Source organism: Lissotriton helveticus, chromosome 10 (genome assembly GCF_964261635.1).
Source record: "Lissotriton helveticus chromosome 10, aLisHel1.1, whole genome shotgun sequence".
Taxonomy (NCBI): domain Eukaryota; kingdom Metazoa; phylum Chordata; class Amphibia; order Caudata; family Salamandridae; genus Lissotriton; species Lissotriton helveticus.
The window spans coordinates 438,626,008-438,649,441 of NC_136071.1; the positions used below are offsets into that span (position 1 = coordinate 438,626,008).

The 23,434-nt window shown below is 43.8% G+C and overlaps 1 protein-coding gene across 2 annotated transcripts in view; it reads left to right on the forward strand.

Annotated features, from left to right (window-relative positions):
* LOC144784260 (mitochondrial Rho GTPase 2-like) overlaps positions 1–23,434 on the forward strand; it is a 1,917,079-nt gene that overhangs the window by 737,814 nt on the left and 1,155,831 nt on the right. For both annotated transcript variants that reach the window (XM_078662926.1, XM_078662927.1), the window contains exon 30: positions 21,080–21,182. In XM_078662926.1, coding sequence (XP_078519052.1) covers positions 21,080–21,182 — 103 coding nt within the window. The remainder of the gene's footprint in view (positions 1–21,079; positions 21,183–23,434) is intronic.

Sequence of the window (23,434 nt, forward strand, 5' to 3'; positions counted from 1 at the left end):
AATCGATGAAACAATTTTAAATTTCATCAAGGAATTGTATAGGGGTGCAGGGGCCAGGGTGCGCTTTGGTAAACAAGGTGAGTGCTCGTCCAAATTTTCCATCAAAAGGGGAGTGAGACAGGGGTGCATTTTAGCATGTTATATATAAACTCTATTGGCGACCACCTGAAGGGTTTCCCCTATGATTACCCTTCATCTCAGGGTCACCCTGTCCCCATACTCCTGTACGCAGACGATGCGGCCATTATGTCGCAAACCAGGTTGGGCCTCCAGAGGGCGGTCACAAAATTTTACACTTATATTAAAGATAAGGGGTTGAAAGTCAACACTACCAAAACATATACTATGGCTTGTGGGCATGGCACAAGAAAATACCATGCCCCATATATCTTGAAGGCAGGAGGATAGAGACCATCGATCACTTACCTTACCTTGGAATATCCTTTGATAGGAAATGCACTTGGCATACAGCAGTTAAAGCGAGAAAACTAGCCTTTTTGAGGGCGGTCGGTGCACTCCATAACTTTGCGGCGAAACTTGGGGGGAGACCCGTCAAGGAACTAATCACAATATATCAGGCGAAAGGTATATCCACGGCCATCTATGGATTGGGTATCTGGGGTATTGAAAACATAACATCTATTCAACTAATTGAAAATCAATACCTCAGATACCTGCTGGGGGCCCCTAAATCCTCAGCAAATTACCCTACCCATATAGAATTAGGTCTGCCTTTTATTTCTGACACTATAAAAATTGCACCCATCCTTTTATGGCACAAGGTGTGGGTTACCCCGGAGACAGCTTTTAATCGCAAATTAATTTCTGACTGTCTTACCCTGGATGGTGTTAGAAATATTAAATGGCTGTCCCACGTGCAAGCCCTGATGATTGAGTTGGGCCATCCTGAGTTTTTTATCTAGACCACTTAGTATGGAAATGATTACTAGAAAATCACTGAAACAACTCGCCATGAATCATTTAGCCAACAAAAGATGGTCTATAGAAAAACTTAAAAACACAGTTTTGGCCTTTCAGGAAATTACTATTAATCCAGGGCCTCAAATGTATCTCGTAAGTGATCTAACCTGTTACTCAAGAATGTTATTAACACGGTTCAGGTTTGGAAGTTTCTTTCGTATTATTACTTTCCCGACTTGTAACACTTGGTCGAGGGATTTGCCCACCTGCCCCTGTGATGATTTATCCCCTCAATCAAATATCCATTGTATTTTATTTTGTAAATTTTATCTTGTTCCACGGAGGATTATTCTTAAACCAATCCTTAAAGCATGGGGCCACCGCTCTTGTAGAACAGCTTATGTCAGATTGCAACAGCTGGAAAATGTCTCTGTGGCTCAGGCTATATCTAGCTTTTAAAACTATTGATTAGATTCAGAAATTCTATGTAAAGCTTTTTATTCTTGTATATTCATATAGCTTTTAAAGCATTTGTTTTTATCTAATCGGATTTTCCCGCTTTTTTTAACTTATCATGATCTTACCTTTTTGTATTTCTGTGATATGTTGTGATTGTATGTTTCTTCTTAAATTGTATGCTTTTATGAATTCATTCTTGAATATCGAAATAAAGCTTCTTGAATTTGAATTTGATCTGGCAACAGCTATAGAAATTATTACAAATACTGTTGATATTTAGTAAAACATTGCATCTCTGGCGAGATACCAAATAGAACCAGCCTTGGTGATGGCACAATAATTGATGGCAGAAACTTAGATATCAACCATACAACATACAATCATAAAATATATGAACCCATCCTCCTTCATCCCAACATACAACCATAAAATATATGAACTCATCCTCCTTCATCCCATTCATTACATCTAAAACATTGATTCGAGCAGGTAGGAAAAATTGTATGCAGTCTCTGCGGAGTGTAGTATGCTAGCCATCTTGATAAAAAATTCATTCTTTTATAATTTGCTCCTCACAATGCTTTATTCGAGCATTCGCCTAATTGTTGCCATTCTTTAATATTGAATTTGCAGCCTGTCGCTAAGTGAATTTTCTGAAGTTCCTTCTCAATAATCTCTTCATTATGAGCTTGCTGATGTAGTAACTGATACCAAACTTCCACACCCGTGACCTTGTTTGATATTTGCTTGATTATTGGAAGCTCTGTTTCACTCAGCATAGTATAGTTATTTTTAAGAAATTTCGCAAGCTGAAGATAACTTAGAAAAAAAGCATTATTTAAATTACCGAACTGTAGCCTTTTCGAATCCCATGTAATTAATGTTTGATGATTATAAAAATCACCAAGAAGGCTGAAGCCTAATTCTTGCCTCTCTTGATAGAGTTCTTTTGACATCATTAAACCTCCAGCTACATAATCCTTTATGGGGGTATAAGCATGATACGCTGGAATATTTCTTGAATTGGAAAAAGCGTGATCCTGTATCCTGTATTTACATCTACTCTCACCACTATTTTGCTACCCCCCCCTGGGTGATTCAGACTCTCGCAGAGAGGCTCTATCAAGGTGGTAAAATAAGAAATGTAGAATTGCCATTGGTTTACCAAACTAACGTGGTTGTTACTTATGTATATATTACCCCTGTTTCATCTAAATTATGATTCATGTTTTGTAAAAATGAAGTTTCAGCTCATTACTCCTGCAAAGATTGTATAGAGTAACTTCAAAGGCTATTTCTGTTTTCTTGATCAACCCTAAACATTTTATTTTAGTGATAGGCTGTAATGTTCTGACAGATTCCTCCCCTGAAAATCTCCACAGGCCCAAGACTGGATCTGGAAAAACTTGCAATAGCCCTGCACACAAACAGGTGATGCCATCAGCCTCTGTCACACCTATGAACATGGCAACCTGCGTGCTGAGTTCAGTTCTTCTTATTCTACTCCTTTTGATTTAGTCTGGAGCACTGCTCCTCAGCTTTCAACTTCTTTAAAGAGGTTTTTCTCTTTAAAAAAAATAACTTTGGACAGTTTTCAGGGATGTCATCCCCATAACTACAGGGTTTAAGCTGTGCATGTTGCAAGCAGATGTCAGTAAACGACCAATGCTCCTTGATGTTCCCATTCAGGGAGAGGTGTCATAGTTTGTACTCAAAAGACCAGGATTTGGCTTCAGCGTCCAACTCCAACCTAATTATGGTTCTGTAGCTGATGTACCCCAAGTTTCCCAGCCATCGACTCTGCAAGAAATGTGTGCCTTTACAGACCAGCTCTTTAAGATTCTTCTGGATCCCACTGGGATGCTTCTGAGCCCCGTAAATCCATCTAGTCAAGCTCCCGCCTGCTTTTTCTCCTACAGCGCAGGCAGACACCATATAGACTAAACTTGTGTCGCCTCTGGTTACAGGCTGTGCCTTAAATCGCTTGCTGCAGGCACTGCTACTCAATCCTGTGTCAGTGCTTTAGAGACTTCGGGTTTTGGATTTCTCTCCTATTTTACATCTGGAACTTGCTTCCGGTAGGGTGCACCCCTTGTTGTGCTATGCAATCAACACAATCCAACCTCAATTTGAGGAAGACTTTCCTGCTGTTACTTGCCTTTGAGGCAGTACTTTAGGAGGATGAAATATCTCCTTGGCTCTGTTAATGAAGATGGCAATGAGGCAGCATACTACTTGTTCCACCCAATTACACTGACAGTGGCTTGCATCTTGATCTCCACAATCTTCACCAGAGACAGAACTGAATTCAAGCGTAGGACCCCATAAACAATAGAGTTATTTTGTAATGATGGTTCACAGAGCTGTCAAGGTGCTAGATTTGCTGCTTCTTACAGTAGAGGCTAAACCACCATTCTGACTGAAATTTGTCAGCATGGACTTTCGAATTCGGAGCCCTTTCTGCCATTTAATGAGCATTAAGTCCCTCCTAGCTGCATGGTTGAGGCCTTGCTCATCCCTACTGCTAAGTCACCATACTGCAAAATGACACAGACCTTCACCAGGTTATCTGACTTTCTGGACAAAGCATCCTACTCCTGAGAGCCTTATCAAAGTCAATCCAGCTGTTTTCCCACTGGTCCACTAGACTTGAAATCAAAGAAAAATGTAATATGAAACTCTTAGTCAGCTGTTTGTTTCCTGGGTCACTATCCTCACCCCCTCTGTGTCATGTCAAGTGAGTGATGTTTTGCCCCCTTTGAAGAGTTTTAGAATGTCTTTGCCCTAACAATATACTGAATGGGGACTGGATGCTGCAAAGTACATTTTGAGTTTGGGCCTTGGTACCTTGGATTGTGTCGCCCAGAATGTTGTCACCGGTGTTGTCATTGGACAACATGCTTGGGTTGGGCGCCAACAGGTTTTCCGGGGACATTCAAGCCTCTTTCATGCCCTTGATGCAACTTAATAGTTTGGCAAGAATTCAGAATCTGCCCCAGGACACTTCAAAGAGAGCAAGGCCATGGCTCATTCAGTAGGGTAGCTATCCCCTGCCTAACCAATCTATTGGTAATTCAGAGGATATTTGATAGTCTTGCCCATCTACAGAGGCAGCCTTCACAGCCCATACCGCAGCCAGTTAAGCTTTTTGGAGCACCAAACGCAGGGGTGGTAGTAGAGTAAGAGGTCATCAACATCAGCAGCAGTCCTGCTTGCCCTGTTTCATCAAGGTTCCTCCCATTAGCCAAGTGGGGCCAGTAGGGGTTGAATACAGTCTTGTCTATCACACTGGCATGCTATTACGTTGGACTAAATAGCCCTTCAAATTGTTTAACATAGTTATACACTACCTTTTCTATGCAATACCAACTCCTGTTTTTGCTCAGAAGTCAGTAGATTACCTACTATCCTTTTCCAGGAGAGGAAGATGTTGCTTTCCATGGCGTCAATTGAAATAGTTGCAGAGGGTTTTTGGGGTTTTATTTCTCGTACTTCCTGGTCCAAGAGAAAGACCGTGCCTGAGACCAATTTTAGAACCCCAGAGTCTTGGACTTGTTCCTCAAGAAGTAAAAAATTGTAATACTTTGAGAAGGTGTCACAAGTTTTGCTGGCACAAGACCCTGAGTCCCCAACCTTGAAAATGGTAATCCCGGACCTGCTAGGCGTGTACTTTAGTGTGCTGATCTTGCAAGCTCAAAGGAGGCGTTTCCTTTTTGTAGTGAGATTGGACCACTACCATTTCACTATCCTACTGTTAGGCCTAACATCGGCCCCTCCAGTCTTTACAAAAGTAATTTTGTTGTAATAGCCCATCTACACAGTTAGTGGATCCACATATTTCTGAAACTTAACAGGTGGCTGTTGAGGCGGGCTTGCCTCCGCTATTATCGGACTCCCTTCAGACAATGGTGTCATAGCCCTGGGAGTTTCCATCAATGCATCCAAGTTCCATTTTCTACCATCTCATAGGATTCTCTTTATCAGGACTTTTCTGCCACCACAGTGAGCTTAGGACATTCAGGCTATAATTATGTTTTAGGCTCATTGGCACACGAAGTCCTTCAATGGAATATTTATTTTCAGTGGGCCCAACATTGGGGATGCCTCATTGAGATTTCTGAGGGGGCGCAAGCCCTATAGTAGTGGAAGTCCAATGCCAACCTCATTTAAGGCAGGCCGTTTGCCCCTCCTTCTCTGAAGGTCTTGGTAATGACAGATGAGCCTACTCTAGGATGGGGAAATCACCTGCGCAAAGTGGAGATCAGAGACCTCTGGTCTCCTGTGGAGCAGCACCATCATATCAGTCTTTTAGAGGTCTGTACCATCCTTCAAGACATTTCTACCTTCCATCAAAGGCAAGTCGTCAGTACAGGTGCTGAATGCTCTGAAGCTGAAGTGGTGGTTGAAACTTCACAAGATCTTCCGGACAGTGAGCCATCTGGCAGGAACGCTTAACACCAGGGCACACAAACTCATCAAGAGTCAAACCTAGGTATCACAAATGATAGCTAGATCTGAAAGTGTTGCATGGTATCCTCACCCTGTATGGGTGTGTCCTTGGTAGATCTATTTGTGCCTCAGAAAACACTCAATATCTGGCCTCATCTGCTCTAGAGGTTTCTCTTCAAGGGTCAGCAGGAGATGCTTTTCTCCTTTGATGCAGTTTAAGACTCCCATATGCATTTCAGCCTCTGACCCTAATTTTGCAAATCCTGAAGAAAGCCAAGCAGGGCTGATTGCAACCCATTCTGAAGTCCCCGGAACTGCGGATGCCCAGCATCTTCCCTCCTCTTCTGCTTTCTCTCTGGGAGGCTCTGTTATCTCAGCAGTGGGGCAGACTGCTGTACCCAAACCTCCACAGTCTATACCTTCATGCGTAATTATTGAGTGTAAAAAACATTAGTGGTTTTGGTTGTCCATCAGAGGCTTTTTGTGCCATGTTGGCTGCTCGTTGTCCTTCCACATAGAAAATCGGCCCTGGCAGTTCAGGCTGGACTGTTCCAATGAGGTCAAGACTGATTTGCATATGACTGGGTTTAAACTGAAATAGCATGGGTAGCAAACAAACAATGGATTTAGGCCAGATCCCAGGACTGGCGTGAATGTTTGACATTGTTCAACATTCTATCCATCAATTGTTCTTTTTGCATGTGTCACCACGAGTGAGATAGGTATGCCCAGACATGGGTCTCATGCTCTCCAGGCCACTGGAGTCAAGTTAGCCTGGCAGATGAGGGGTGGAACCCCGAAACCGGTCTTAGGATGCTTGTTTCCGATTCAGGTAGGACCTGGCCTGGCAGTTCGGGCGGGACTGTTTCGGTGGGGAGCAGGGCCAAGACTCATTTGCATATGGCTGGGTATCGCTGTAATGGCATGGGGAGCAAAACAACAATGGATTTAGGCCAAGATCTCTGTACTGGCGTGAATGTTTGTTGATCCAATGTATGCAATGTATTGAACTAAATGTAACCCAACCTTTTTTACACATATAATTATAGCACGAACTGACTTAAACTTGAATTCTGTGTGGCAGATTGAGCCTGTCGTTTTACCTGTTTTCATAAATAAAATGATGAGAGTATTCTCCTTGGCTACGCATTTAACTCTTTAACTCTTTTGATTGTAAGTGCCTTTTGGGGTTTTGCTTCTAGATAATGTATTCTCATTGCTGAATGATTGATGAGTATGGTGTGGGTAACCCTATAGATCTAGCGTTACATATCCTAGTGAGGCAGGATCCTATTGTAATCGGATAATCATTACAACCAATGGAACCATTTGTTTTTACTGGCGTGAATGTTTGACATTGTTCAACATTCTATCCATCGATTGTTCTTTTTGCGTCCACAAAGTCGATCTGCTTAGCCCATTAGTCCAAGTTCATTACTTGGTTCCAAAGAGAAGCAAAGTGATCCCCTATGAGATAGGTTTTGTGATGCCATTTGCCTCGCACTATTTGGCCCAGCAAGACTTTGCTGTGGGCAGAGTTAAAGTTTTTTTTTATCTGCTCGTTGGCCTTACTTGTTTTGCATTAACAGACCTCTTTATTCAGATGATCCTTTTCCATCTTATGCATGCATGCTGTAACCCTATCTTGTTTGCTCTACAATCCCTCTTGAAACGAGTACCCTGAGCAAGAGAGCGCACCTAGCTTAAAATTAATCAGGCATTACAAAAGCATTTTAGTTTGCGAGGAGTCCAAAGTTGAAAGTTTGATAGTCAATAAAGTTCTATAATGCAGTCAAAACATCTTTGGAACAGTAATGTGTTATTAATATCCCCATGAAAACATTGACCACATTATTTGATCCTAATGTGTCATTCTATATGTGACTGATTTATTGACTCGGTTTTCTTTTCCATTCAATAAAATTTTATGTTAAAAAAGCAAAAAAAACATTGACCACATTAGTCTTTACTGAATTAAGTGGCAAAATTATACAGTTGTTTCAGTTGCTTAATATCATTGGGGTGCCTATATGCACAATACCCCATACAGTGGTGAATTTCTCAGGACCTATTTTTAAAATCTGGCAGCCAGCCACATGGGCACCCATCCATACTTCTCCAGGCACTGCTAACTTAATCCTCAAGTTCACAGTGAGAGTCATTTTGCCTACTCTTCCCTGCAGGACTTTATGATGTAAAGTCCAATTCTCAGACCCGCCTCCTACAAGGGTATATTGCTTTGGTGTCATTTCACAAGATGAAGAATCTGTGATGAGAAATATCCCTTGATAAAACATATTACTAACCTTCTATAATTCTCTTTCTCTTTCATGGGATTTGTGTTGACAGTCATAAGCACTGAATAGTCCCCAGCATGTCTGGGGATCCCTAAGCACTTTACAAACTATGTCTCCTTAAGTGTAGATGTTTGCCTGCAACAGGTACCTCACAGGAATTGGAGCAAGAACACCACAGACCAGCTCACCACCTCCCTCAGCCAGAGTCCACCCGCCAACACAACGGACCCCAACGAAGCAGCCCGCAACTTCACACAGTGGCTGACCGCCTGCGCCGACGACCTCGCGCCACTAAAGAACCCTCCCAGCAGACCCAGAAGCAAGAAGGCATCCTGGTTCACCGACGACCTCAAGGACTCCAAGAAGACCTGCCGCACCCTCGAGAAAGCCTGGCTCCTCGACCGGACCACCGACAACATGACCGCCCTCAAACACGCTACCCGCAAGCACCACCAGCTCATCCGCACCACCAAGAAGAAATCCCTGAAGGAACGACTGGACAACAACGCCCACGACAGCAAAGAGCTCTTCACTATCGTCAAGGAGTTCTCCAACCCCAGCACCGGCACCAACAACATCACTCCGTCACAAGACCTCTGCGACTCCCTCGCCTCGTTCTTCCACCGCAAGATCGCCGACATCCACAGCAGCTTCGGCGCCCCACCCACGCACCCAACCGTCGAACCAACGCCCCCCACCGCCACCCTTCGCACCTGGACCACGGTGACCACCGAAGACACAGCCCGCACGATGAACACCATCCACTCCGGATCACCGACCGACCCCTGCCCACACCACGTCTTCAATAAGGCCGACTCCACCATCGCACCCCAACTCCGGAACATCATCAACGCCTCCTTCAACACCGCCACCTTCCCGGAGAGCTGGAAGCACGCCGAGATCAGCGCCCTCCTGAAGAAACCTACAGCGGACCCCACCGATCTCAAAAACTTCCGCCCCATCTCGCTCCTCCCTTTTCCTGCTAAAGTCATCGAGAAGATCGTCAACAGACAGCTGACCGCCTTCCTCGAGACGAACGGATCCCTCGACCCCTCGCAGTCCGGCTTCAGAGCCAACCACAGCACCGAGACCGCCCTCATCGCAGCCACCGACGACATCCGGACCCTGCTCGACAAGGGGGAAACAGTGGCCCTCATCCTCCTGGACCTCTCCGCTGCGTTCGACACGGTCTGCCACCGTACCCTAGTCCAGCGCCTCAGCAACATCGGTATCCAAGAGAAGACACTGGAGTCGATCATCTCGTTCCTCGCCGGAAGAACACAAAGAGTCCGCCTCCCCCCGTTTCGCTCCGAGGCCACCGAAGTCATCTGCGGCGTCCCGCAAGGATCTTCACTCAGCCCCACCCTCTTCAACATCTACATGAAACCTCTCGCAGCCATCGCACGCCAGCACAACCTCAACATCATCTCTTACGCCGACGACACCCAGCTGATCCTCTCCCTCACCAGAGACCCCGACACCGCCAGAACCTGCCTACACGAAGGGATGAAAGACGTCGCCGAGTGGATGAAGGACAGCCGCCTGAAACTGAACTCTGACAAGACGGAAGTCCTCATCCTGGGATCTTCGCCCTCCGCCTGGGACGACTCCTGGTGGCCCCCAGCCCTGGGCACCGCACCCAAGCCAACCGACCACGCATGCAACCTGGGCTTCATCCTGGACCCCTCCCTCTCGATGACCAGACAAGTCAACGCCGTCTCCTCATCGTGCTTCAACACCCTGCGTATGGTTCGCAAGATCTTCCGCTGGATCCCGACCTAGACCAGGAAGACTGTCACCCAGGCACTCGTCACCAGCCGACTGGACTACGGAAACGCCCTCTACGCCGGAACCACAGCCAAGCTACAGAAAAGACTCCAGCGCATCCAGAACGCCTCCGCCCGACTCATCCTGGATGTCCCCCGACGCAGCCACATCTCCAGCCACCTGAGGAACCTACACTGGCTCCCCGTCGACAAGAGGATCACGTTCCGGCTCCTCACCCACGCACACAAGTCTCTCCACGACCTGGGCCCCAAGTACCTCACCGACCGCCTGACCTTCTACACGCCCACCGGCCAGCTACGGTCCACCAGCCTCGCCCTCGCAGCCGTACCACGCATCTGAAGAGCCACCGCCAGAGGAAGATCCTTCTCTTACCTGGCTGCCAAGACTTGGAACTCCCTCCCCATCCACCTTCGGCTGACCCAGGACCATCTCGCCTTCAGGAAACAACTCAAGACCTGGCTGTTCGAGCAGTAGCATACCCCTCCCCCCAAGCGCCTTGAGACCCTCCCGGGTGAGTAGTGCGCTATACAAATGGCATGATTGATTGATTGCCTTTCTTCAGGAAGGCCTAGAATAACACATTAGATATGAATATTGTTCAGTCGCTAAGAAATTCTATTATTGCCTTTTTCTTCGGATTGTCTTTAAAAAGGGTAATGAATATATATGTACAAAAACATTTTGAGGCAAATTAACTGGGAACAAATTGACTACTTAAATCTCTTTCACAAACCCTTTTTAAAAGGAGAAAGATGGAGGAACAAAATGACAGTGTAGCCCTATAGGCTGCCATTATGTAAATGTGAAAACAGCCTCTGTGCCTTTAAGGGCCCAGAGATCACAGGTATCCCATCATGCCCAGCAGGTGGCAGTTGCTTCAGTTATTTTCTGGCTCGTGGTGACAGAGCTTGAAGCACTGCACTCAACCTTTTTGGCTTTTTTTCTTCAAAAATCTCACTAGGACATTTTTGACAACTGTTTCACTCGACAAATTTGATTTGTTCCAGTGTTTTTCTATCTTTTTCTGACCAAATTTGTTTCCATTGGTCCAAAATAAAAGGCCATCTTTATTTGACAAGTGCTCTACCTGTGACGTCTTATCATCTGCCTTCCTGAGAGGCAAGTTCTTGACCGGTGTCCACACTGCAGGAAGTTTTCCAGGTTCACCCTGAGGGAAAGGGAGAAGATTCCCCTCCATGGCACAGAGGAGGGATGTGGGCAACAGGCGCAATCAGAAAGTGGGAAATCCAGAGAGCGAGGAGAGGGTCAGCCATCTACCAGGGGTTGTTTGGGAGATCCAAAAAGAGAAGCCAACCTCGTAAACAGCGGCGTTCCATGTCAACGTGAAAAGCATAGGCGCTGAGACAAGGTACAGTCCCTACATGTTCGCCTTCGATGACTATGGAGAGGAGATCACGTCAAGACATAGGAAGTCTTCGTAGAAGGATACCACGCCGTTGAGGTGTAGGAGAATTCGACGTTCAGTTTGTTGACGCCGAGACATAGGAGTAAGTCACGTTGAGACACTCCAGGCCAGTGGAAAGCGTCAGATATTCAAAACCTAAACGTCTACCATCCTCTCCTGACTATGACTACTCCAGGGCATATTCTCCATTGTTGCCTATTCTGCTTCCAGCCTCCCTCACCTCCGTCTCCACTTCCTCCGGTGCCTCTTCCACCTCCTTCACCAGTGCCGCTTCCACAACCTCTGGAAGCCCCTCCACCAAGGCCTCCCCTCGACGGTCAAGATCTCAACATCGTTCAAGGTATTCCAGGCATCACCATAGGTCCTGGCGTTCCTCATCATGACCATTCTCTTGACGCACACATCGCCATCACGCGTCCAGTTCAAAATCCAGAACATGGTCAAGATGTTGTTTGATCTGTTACACTTCATGTTCCTCCTTCAGTGCTGGCAAATATTTGCCAACACTGTCTGACACTCCCCAACCAAGGGTCTCTCCAGTGGATAAATAACACAAGAAAACTGGTGGTCTAATGAGAAAAAGGAAAAGTATATAAAAAGACACACAGAGCAGAAGTAAGCACATAACCCACAACAACCATCTTCAGTTTGACTGTGAGTAGAATGATAACACCAATGCGCCTTTATGTCAGGAAAAACCCTGAGGAGGGCAGAAAAGTAAGGATTTCCATCAACTGCCCTTGTTGGCCAGTGTCATCATTTGGAAAACCACAGAAGCCCCATGTCACCTCAGCTCTTCTGGCAATGAGCCAAACAATTGGTAGACTAGGCGTATAGTGACCATGAAGAAAAGTGCAGTGCAAGAATGATGTAAGTGTTAGTGAATTAAAAAAGGTACAGCAGTGGTCCAAGATGCCTTTATTAATGACCACTGGTGGACTTATTAAAAATACAGTGTCGGTTTCGAATTAATCTACCGAAGGTGGTCTACTAGTTTCAGCCGCAGTGGGTGTAAGAACCCCGGCTTTCTTCAGGACCCAGTTGATATAGCTACTGCATAAAGTGTAATGTTCAGAAACAGTGAAGAACATAAAAAACATAAAAAATATATATATAATAATAAGGTATCACAGTGTTAATACATGTGACCAATCACAGTACCTCAGTGCAGGATGGATGATTATTCATACCTATCCTGTGTGAGGTAACAAGGCTCACCTCACCTGGCACTGACTCAGGTCAAGTAGGAGGCACCGCCCTCTCCGTCGATACCTCAGGTTTTGTCCTGAGACAGGGGGAGGTGATATTTGATCTCTCCAGTGGATGACATAAATACTTTTCAGGAAGCACTTGTGTGAGGAGCATCAAAATGTAACATTCCAGTGCCGGCTCCCACACCATCAACATCAGTAATTTTTGAGAAGCTGCACTGCCAAACAGCTTCCAGACCACTCCTACCCCTAGTTCTGGATCTATTGGAACCAGCCATTGAACTTTTCCGTACACTGGCTTCATCCAAATCGACTTCATTGAGGCTACACAAGAAGTATTGATCGCCACAGCAGGATCCACTGTTTCTCCGCTCAGACTCTCCTCCTGATGCTATGGTCATTATTTCAGCAAAGAAGCTGCATTCCACTATTCCTTCGTCTACATTGACGCAAGACAAAGAGAAGGGGTGCAATGCTTATGGCACAGCTGCCACCACCTTCAAAGCAACAGGTGCCCTGGCCCTGCTGGGCAGATGTGACAGGGCCTTGTTGGACTCTTTACAAAAATTTGAGGAAGACCTCCCCAGAGATCAACAAGAGGACTACTTTGAGGTGGTAAATGAGGGAAAGATGCTCTACAACCAAATCATTAGTGCTGCTGCCGACTCGTCATTACTGGCAGCCCACGAGTAGTGTCATGGTTTGGCCCTAAGAAGGCACAACCATAATCCCAACAATGCATTCTTACTCTTCCCTTCTTGGATGCACATTATTCGGAAGTCGTACCGATGATGAGATTGCTGGAATGAAGTCTGAGATGGGAAGGTCTCAAGAAACAAAAAGAAGAATAGAAGCACACATACAAGCCTTATCAGCAACGTTTTTACCCTCAGAGGGTTCAAATCCCTCAATGGTACCAAGGTCACCACCAACAGCAACAACAAAGGCCTTAACAATAGCAACACTGTCAACCAGGAGGAAGAGCTACCCACCAGCCTGCATAAGGAGGAAAGACTCCAGTAGACTCCAAGCAACGAATCTCTAATTCCCCGTCTTCCGTCACCCACTCCGGTAGGGGCAAGTATCTCTTATTTTCTGACAGTAGCAATCTATCACGAAAGATTACTGGATTTTAAATATTGTACAGAATGGGTATTGTCTCCGGTTTATCAGCCCTCTGCCAAATATCCCAAAACCATCCAATCAACATCTGCAGATGCTGGGTTCAGAAGTGAACATCCTTCTGCAAATTCAGGCGGTGGAGATTGTTCCTCCCAAACAACGAGCACATTTATTTGTTCCTGTTATTTCTTGGTAAAAAAAAGAAGGGACCCAAAAATGAATTCAGACCCACTCTAGATCTGATTTAGCCAAAAAATGGATGCGGAGAGAAAAGTTCTGGATGCTTGCACTGCATCACATGTGTCCTCAAGTACCCTAGGGAGACTGACTCTGTTCGATAGTCCTCCTGGTTGCGTTCTTTCATGTTCCAATAACCAGGAAACACTGCAAATTCTTGAGGTTTGTGGTAGGCCACAATCACTACCAATACAAGGTGTTTCCATTCAGCCACAAATCAGCCCCCAGACCTTTCTCGAAGTACATGGCTGTGGTAGCTGGACATCGCCCAAAAACTCTGAATATTCTCCTATCCATGTCTAGATGACTGCCTAATCTAAGTGCCAACACCAAATGAAGCCCAACTTCATTATCAGTTGACGAGCAGTCGTCTCCACCGTTTAAGACTGCTTGTCAATCACAACAAATCCTAGCATTAAAGGCTTTTACCCAGTCCTTCAAAAAGCAATCCCTGCTTGTTCAGACAGACAACACGACAACCATGTCCTCCTTCAACAAGCATGGAGGAACAAGAGCCAGACCATTGTCTCCAGTAGCCCAGACAATTTGGAACTGATTGCTACCCAGAGACCTGCGTATCACTGCAACTCATCTCTCAGGTGTTCAGAATGTTCAAGCAGACTCCCTAAGCAGAGTCCTTTTAAGAAAACTACAAATAGGTCCTTCACTACAATGTTTTGCAAAGCATTTTCAGCATGTGGGACACTCCCCACATAGATTAATTCACCACAGTGGAAAACAGAAATTACTAAGGCTTCACCTCTATGTATTCCCAACCAGGGAGACTGGAGAATGCCCTATGTATCGACTGGTCTGGCAAATTTCTCTACGCCGTTCCTCCGATCCCCCTGATACCATCAGTTCTCATCAAACTGTCTTACTCGAGGGCCAGAAAGATCTTGATTGCTCCGGAGTGGCCTCGAAAATGGTGGTTCACAGATCTTCTCCACATGTCGGAGTGTCCACATGTGAAGCTGCCTTGCACATGGAATCGTCTCATGAAGTTCAAAGGCTAGATGGTTCATCCCATCCTCTCCTTTTTGAGCTTCATGAACGGCTCCTCAGCTAGTTCAGTATGGACATTCAAACCTTCCACAAGAACGCTTGAACATTTTCAAGGAGGCTAAACATCCTTCAACATGTTCAACGTATTAATTTAAATGGAAGAGATTCTGTATTTGGTGTTTTGACAAGAATGTGGATCCAACAACCCGTCAAGAAGATGCTATTCATCCATATTTACTATATCTAGCACAATCAGCCTTACATTTCTCTTCCATAAAAGTTCATTTGGCAGCAATCACTTCCTGCAGAAAATGTCCTTCACAGATTTCTTATTTCAAACTTCTTGTTATTAAGGACTTTTTTTTTTTTACAGGATTTAAATAAGATTTTCCCTCCCAATACGGCACCCATCTCCCTGGAAACTGAACATAGTCACTTCATGCCTCATGCAGGCCTCTTTTGAGCCCATTCATAAATCCTTGTTGCAATATCTCTCTTGGAAAGCTGCTTTCCTCTTATTGATCACATCAGCAAGTAGGGTTAGTGAAATTTAGCTGTTATGGTCGCACAAACCATACACTTTTGATCATTCTAGTAAGGTGGTCATGAGAACTCATTCAAAATTTCTATCGAAAGTTATTTAGCATTTTAACATTAATCAGACTAGTTCTTTAACTACCTTCTTTAATTACCCCTTTACACCAGCTAAAAGGACTCTCCATCCTCTAGACGTCAGGCAAGTCTTAGTTTTATCTGGACAAAACAAAAGATATCTGCAAGTCGGACCAATTGTTTGTAAACTATGGGCCGGTTAGTACAGGTTTAGCCACATGCAAACAGTCCATATCTCGATGTATAGTGTCTTGCTTGCTGTTATATTATAAGAAGGCAAATAAGGTTCTGTCCGGTTGACCTAAAACTCATTCCACTAGAGGGAAAGCTGCTTTAAAGAGAAATATACCAATCGCTGAGACCTGTAAAGCGGCTACATGGAGATCTGTTCAAACTTTTACCGGATACTATGGTTTGGATTCAGTTGCTTGAACAGATGCTCAAGAAGGACAGACCTCCCTGAGAAAAGTATTTGTTTAATCTGATGAGTTGATCGTTTCCTCTGTCTTTTCCACTACTCTGTGTTGGGATGTGCCTGCTATTCTATTCATGCCTATGACGATCAATGCAGATCCTCTGAGAGAGAAGGAATGGTTTCCTACCTGTAATTCCAGTACTCTCTCTGGGGAATTTCCATTGAAGTTGTAAGCAACCTTCCCTCCTCCCCGGTGGAGATGACAGAGACCATTATAGGACCTATCTAACACTGCCACATCTTGACAAAAAATACTTATGCAACGTCACCTGCTGGGCATGATGGGCTACTAGTGGGTCTCTGGGCCCTTAAAGGTCAAGACACTGTTTTCGTAATTACATAATGGAAGCCTATAGGGCTACACTGCCCTCTTGTCCATCATCTTTTTCTTGTTAAAAAGGGTTTGTGAAAGAGATTTAAGTAGTCAAATAACTTTTTTCCAGTTAATTTGCCTTAAAATGTTTATGTACATATGTACAGAAATCAATAGGAAATAGTTACGGGGTAGAAGATCCATGTTTATGTTTCAAGGAAAAACATTTGTTTTTTAGGAAGACCCTCACCCACCAACCTAGTTGGTGGCATGCTTCATCATCGGGTCCCACCCAAGGTACCGAGTGCACCTTGGGTGTGCTTCGGCGCCTGATTGCAGCGGAGCGGGTTATGTGTAGTGAGTGTGCAGTGAAAGTGAAAAGTGTGTTGAATTAAAAGTTGTCCAGAGAGTCCCAGGAATTCAGAAAAATTATTTTAATAATGGGCCCTACATTTTTTTAAACTGAGGGGTGGATATTGGTAAAGGTAATTTATGGCTCCAATATCCCGTGCGGTCTACATGTTTCAGCCAGATCTCCTTGTTATACTGGCTTTCATCAGGACCTATGTGAAAAGGAATTAGTGATGGTCAAAAATGTGTATTAGAGACCAGAATGTGTCACACGTGCTAAGTTGCGGGAACTGGAAGAGGAGGTATTCCTCTAGTAGCTCAGGACCTGTTTTGGATAAAAGATAGACACACAAAACAGACAAACATAAACATTTAGAAAAAGCAGGCTTCATTTTGCACATAGAATCATGTAACTAGGTAGACGTTGTGTCCGTACTCTATGCGGTAAATGAGCGAGAGTGAGGACGGAACGGTTCGTTTTGTGCAAAAGTGGCTTTATAATCATGCCGAATTATGCGCTACTGTGTGCTAGTTCAATAGCGCCAAGGCGAAAACACTGCTTAATTAAGTGGTAAGGGTTATAGATAGAAAGGTTTGCTCACTCTGAACTTTTCAGAATGAGCCCCATGAGTCCTGTTGGGGGGGGGGGGAGGGGGCGGACCCATAGTCACACAGTGCGTGTGTTGAAGAAGTAAAAATAAATAATAAAGAAGTTTGTAAAGCCTGGCCGCGTTGGGCTGGTCTCTTGGGGAAAATCCCCCCACATTTTTAGGACCCCACTTACTTCGTCAAGGTCTGCAGCCCTCAGTCCATATCTACTGCGGCCTGCATCGGGACTCCGTCGATGTAGGTCTGTGGTCGAGGGGGCGCTTAAATACTCTGTATCTGTTCCAGGTGTCTCGATTCAGTGCCGGTGTTTGTGAATAGCGTCTGGAGACACTTCCGAAACTGCAGTCTGTGCGCATGCCTCGCGCTGAGGGTTGTCAGTCACATGAAGTGTTTAATAAAGTTATTGGTATTAAGAATATTCACAATGTTTATAGTGTTGTACAAGAATATAAATGTAAAAACATGTTTGACAATACAATTATGTGTATTCCGCCGCGGGGGTAGGAGGGACATAGAAGGAAGACCGAGCATGTGTATGTACAAACACCAGCTGGACGGATTTCTCGGAGCATGTGGAAGAGTATCGAACTCAGGATTGAGGGTACTATTGAGCAATATATGGCAATGTTATCCACGTTTGATAGGGGGTTTGGAAAAGTTTTTGGTTACGCAAATAGCCCTGGAGACCAGGAGTGAGCCTAAATGTGCGGATTGAACCAGCTTAGAGGCAGGGTGGTCACATGAGTGGTGTCTGTCTAGGTTGACTGCCCTTTCTGTGTGGGGTGATGTCAAGATCCCAAGGGGGAAGAAACAGAGACTCTGTCTGCGTGAGCAGGATTTGCGTGGTCAGTCTTTGAAAATTCACCTTTGGTGTTTTGTGTTGCCCCACTCTGTGCCTTGGGTAGGACCCGATGATGAAGCATACCACCAGCTAGGTTGGTGGGTGAGGGTCTTTCTAAAACACAAATGTTTTTCCTTGAAACATAAATGTAGCTTCTACCCCGTAACTAGTTCCTATTGATTTCTGCATACATTAACGGGGGAAGTGAACTAGCACACGTTATTCCTCTCTCTCACGCATGATACATATGATATGTACACATATATTCATTACCCTTTTTAAAGGCAATCTGAAGAAATTGACCATTATAGCCTTTCTTAAAGGCTGTACAATATTCATGTCTGAAGTGTTTCTCCAAGTCTTCCTGAAGAAAGGCCAACCAATCAATTCAAATGTATTGTATGATTACTTAAAACCATTACAAATTTCATAAGACAAAAGTCATATGAAAAGAGAACAAGTGTCCATTAATGGGGGACAAAAGGACCTTAGAAAGAACAATTCCTCTCCTGAAGCGTATATAACAAACAATGTATAATCTATTAATCCTGAGTAAAATAATATTTTACTAGAATAGACGCATTATCATTTAAAAAAAAAAAAATAGCCTAAAACACTAAAGAGCATATAAATGAATGTTGGTATCTTGAAAATGCAAAGTAACTTCTAAAGTACAACTAATTCATGCAGATAAAAATGAATGTACAGTGCTTTATACAAAGTAAATGATTTGTTGGAAAATAGGAACAAGAAATGCCAGGATCAGGTTAAACATGGTAGAGTTAGTTCTCAAGCAAGATATAGATTTTAAAGTGCGAGTTAGCAGGCCATGATTTTAAAGTGCATAGTTTGGTCACAGGCATTGTGTACATTTTGCAGTTCCTCAGTTCGAACCAAAAGTTTGAATGCATTGTTGAGTCACAGTCAGTATGACTTTTGACGAGCAAATAAGTTCGTAAATGAGTTCTAGTGCGGACGATACATGCGTTTTAAAATACAAATAAAGCAGGCCATGGTTTTAAAATGCATAATTAGGTCACAGGCATTGTGTGCGTTTTACTATACAACAATGCAAGTCGGGAGTTTAAGAGCATTTTTGAAGCACAGGCTATGCATGGCTTTGAAGAATAAAGGCAAATATCTAAACTTTAGAAGGCATATTATGGAAAGTGCTCCCGGATCGCCGCACAGTGGGGGGGACTAGTCAGTGCTTATGGAGATTCCCCTGACCGAGAACTGAGATTACATGTAGGAAACCATTTCTTTTGGTGGATGCTCTATGTAACCATAGATTCCTCACTGCCCACCCTCCTATATGTTCTGTCGAGTGCATTTTCAGGAGTAAATAAAGATCTCCGCTTCGAGGTGCACACTGTCAGTATTGTGAATCTGCCAGTCATGCTCCACATCTCAGGGTGCAGAAAAGACCAATGAACAAACTGATGTCTGCACACGAGTGGCACCTATATGTAGCTCTGTGTTCACATTGTCTGGAAGTGTGACTGAGTCTGAAGGCGCCACCTGCCAGCACACTGGAGCAATTGCAGGATTTTTCCTGATACAGATTTCTTAATTTGAGGAATCTCCAGTTAGTGGCCTTTAGGAAAAGCGTTATCTGCGGTAAGTGCTAGCTGCCAAGGATTACTAAGAGACAGGTCGCAAATAATAGTTGAATGGAGCGCACCACATTTTTGCAACCTGTATTTAATTTTGCGTTGTGACAAATGTGCTAATAGATTGCATAACAAAATCACCAGTTATGGAGGAGTCACAGAACGACATGCCTAATGGATATTCATTGGGCAGATTGATATTTGCAACCGTCTGTGATAAGCTACATACTGCTGGAGCCATGCCATGAAACTGATTTCTGCACTCAAGGGATTTATACGCTTCTTTCAGGTGTTTTCAGAACATACAATTACTCAAAATATTTTCGAGTTAAAACGTGTTTTCCTGACACTAGAGCTCATCAACACATAGGCCATTACTGCCCCATATTTCCGTGTTCTGCTGTCAGGAAAACATACATTAACTCAGAGATATTTCAAGCTCGTGTATGTGCTTAAGATGTCAAAAAGAATCTCACAAACCCCTCATGCTTTGGCTCAGAGCAGAAAATGGCATCATAATATGACTCGGAGATGGTGGCCTGCAAGGAACAGCAGACCAGCATCCCTGTGTTTTTGCATCTCCAAACAAGCAACATGTATATTTTTTGAGATAGCTTGGCTCCTCGAAAGGGAACTGCTGCTGTTGCGAAAAACAAAGTTTACTGTTTGGTAAAACTTCAGGTTGATCAGACAGTGGTCCTCTGGACACCTTCCCCTTGCAAGTCCCCTCCACTTTTGAGATGTTGGGAACTGGTATATGGTTTGGGACCACAACTGCATTACAAACCACTGATGCATGCTATAACTAATCGCGGATAGGAAAAGATGCTCTTGTCATGCCCCTTCCTAATTGCTATTCGGTACAGGTCTTTAATCCTAATTTACCAAGTATTTTCTGCCTTGCAAAATGGGTTTAATACATATCTAAAGGCAATTTTGCCGTCACAAACCATGTGATTTTTCTAAATGCAGGGCTTGCGATCGCAAATGGCTTTGTACATCTAGTCCTTATTTGTTTGGTACTCCTCTCTACAAACTACCTGTAGTTCGTAGGTTTGCAACCTTCAATACCTCTTCAATGCTATAACACAGCTACAAATCATCTATAGATTAGGCTGATATGTTTTATGTATGTCACCGCTATATGCAATTGTCAATTACATTGATTTACTTTTTCTCTAAGTACTCATGATTTTCTCTTTCTGTAAGGAATTGCTTGATATTTTTTTAAGTCACCACAACAAATGAAATATTTTGCTCTCTTATCAATTTTAAACTCAATGTCCCACTCATCATCATCATTTCCCAACATTTTAGTTATTGACCAACGCTGTGTCATTTCTCCTGCAGAGTTTTTCTTCTCCCTTATGTGGTCAGGAAAGTCTCTCCCTAAAGACAGTGATTGGCTACAATGGGAATGGCAGAGGGAACATGGTCTGGAACCCGGATACAGGTACGGAAGCTGAAGTGTATCTGTGTTCGATGTGGGGTGGTATAATGGTATTCCTTGTGAAAGGATTTTCGACAGTCAAGAAAGAATCCGATGTTTCTATGAAAAACAGTGCACAGAAGTGGGTTATGTGAGCTGACCGGGTCAAGCCAGATAAGAGGAAAGCACTAAGTATTAGTGAGGAAGCTGGCACAGAACCTGGAGTGTAAAAGGATGAAAGGAAGCAGTGAATATCAACCAGACAAGTCACAAGTTCAGGGATCATTTAAAGAATTTAACAGGACTGTGAAAACGATTCCTTGAAACACTTGAAACAGTACATGGGTTGGCAGTGAGAGGTGCAGATTTAATAGGCGTTGGGGAGGGGACCTTTGGATAATAATTCAATAATGGAAGTGCATGGGGAAGATGTTTAGGCAAAGCCTGGAAAACGTATCATGCTAAGGCTCCAGGAATGTGTAGCTAATCACAGAGAGTTGCAAATAGCAAGCTGCTAATATTATCCATCAGGCATGTCGTTCTGTGACTGTTGATTTTGTAATGTAACCTATAAGTACATATTTCATAACGCAAAATCAAAGACAGGTTACAAAAATGGGCTAGTTGGAAGCAGTGACAAGAGCCTTTTTAGGGAACAGAGGTAGAGGGGGGCAGCGTATAGCGGTTGACAAGTTCATGAAAGCTGTGCGTGAGCTGGTGATAAAGTGTAGGGGTTGGTGGAGCAGTAGGTTCAGATACAAGGTTTCTTTGTCATAAAGTTCTCTCTAATACCCATAAAGAATATAAGATCTCCATGCACGTGTGGGATCCCTAGAACAAGATTACTGAAAAACATTTTATAGTAAAAATAGGTCTGTGGGAGGCAATATTTTCTAGAACCTTTGTTGGATTTTACAATGTAAATCCAAATAGCCAAATTAAAACTACATTACATTTGCCTGAAAACTCCACAGTACTAAACTCTTTTTAAAACCAAAAAGTACAGGGAAATGTAGCCTCTACTGGGCTGAGCACATTCTGTGCTAGCTGACACTGCACCTTCAATATTTCCAGAGGCTCAGATTCCAATCATTCAGAGCAGAGTCAGTGAAGCACTTTACTGGTCTTTTTGGAATGGGCAAGAACTACTGCAAGAGCAACAAGCATATAATAAGCTTTTTTCAGAAACAAAAGTCCTAGAAGGACAGAGGTTCCCAACAGACTTCAGAGGCTGAAGGAAAGACTCTTTCAGCAAGACAAGGACTCCCCATCTCTGCCGCCACTACACAGCACCACGGTGTTTAATATTTCCATCCATTTTTATACCTTGCAGAGTATCACAAGAGATGTTTAGGTGTTAAATATTCTCAAGTCGGATATGTTCTTTTCCACATTCCATTTCTTGAAGATTTCAAGACCCCTTGTAGACCACTGAAATTGCTGACTCAGGAAGTCACAACTCTTCTTCACAAGAAAGCTATCAAAAAGTCTTACAGATATGTTTTGATTTAGAAAATCCAGTCTCATTCTATATCTAAAATAGGCCACAGAAACTCCAACAAGACTGGAAGACTACCCTTTTCCTCTTGACTTTACGTCTACAGATCTACTCAGCAAATTAAATTCTAGATCCAATGTAAATACTACATAACTTAAAAGCCTTACTAGAGATACTATCATCTATACATTTGAAAATTTGTTTTCTGAAATGATAGCAAGAGTAGCTCCATCAGTTAGACACTTCTCATCCCTCCTGGGCTGGGCATCCTTCTAGTTCCAGTGACAAATTACATATGCATCCACTGCAGGAAGGTATGGAAGACCATGGTGTCAGAAGAGAGGAGACTTGGAAAAGAAGATGTGACTGACCGGCTATGCCTCCTAGTCTCTCTTATGGTGGTACAAAAAAATAAACATTTTGTGGGAAGTTCCATTTATAAAACCTCACAGAATGCTAAACCGAATTTCGGGAACCCATATGGGACATCTGGCTGCTAAGGACTGATAGACACTAATGAAAAAGCTGAACCATGTAAAAGTGCTAGAATTTAGGATTGTTTACTTGGCACTGAAATATCTCTTTCTATTTATTTAAGCAACAACAGCACAGTTTCAACCAAATACCACAACAATCATACACTAATATCAACAAACAGGCAAGAAAAAGATTAAGAGTCGTGTCAAGGAAAGCTCAGTCGACCTGATGAGAAACATTTCCTTATCTTCCTGACCGACAGAGCTGGCAAATTGATGAGCTCAGTAGGTATTTTGTGGAA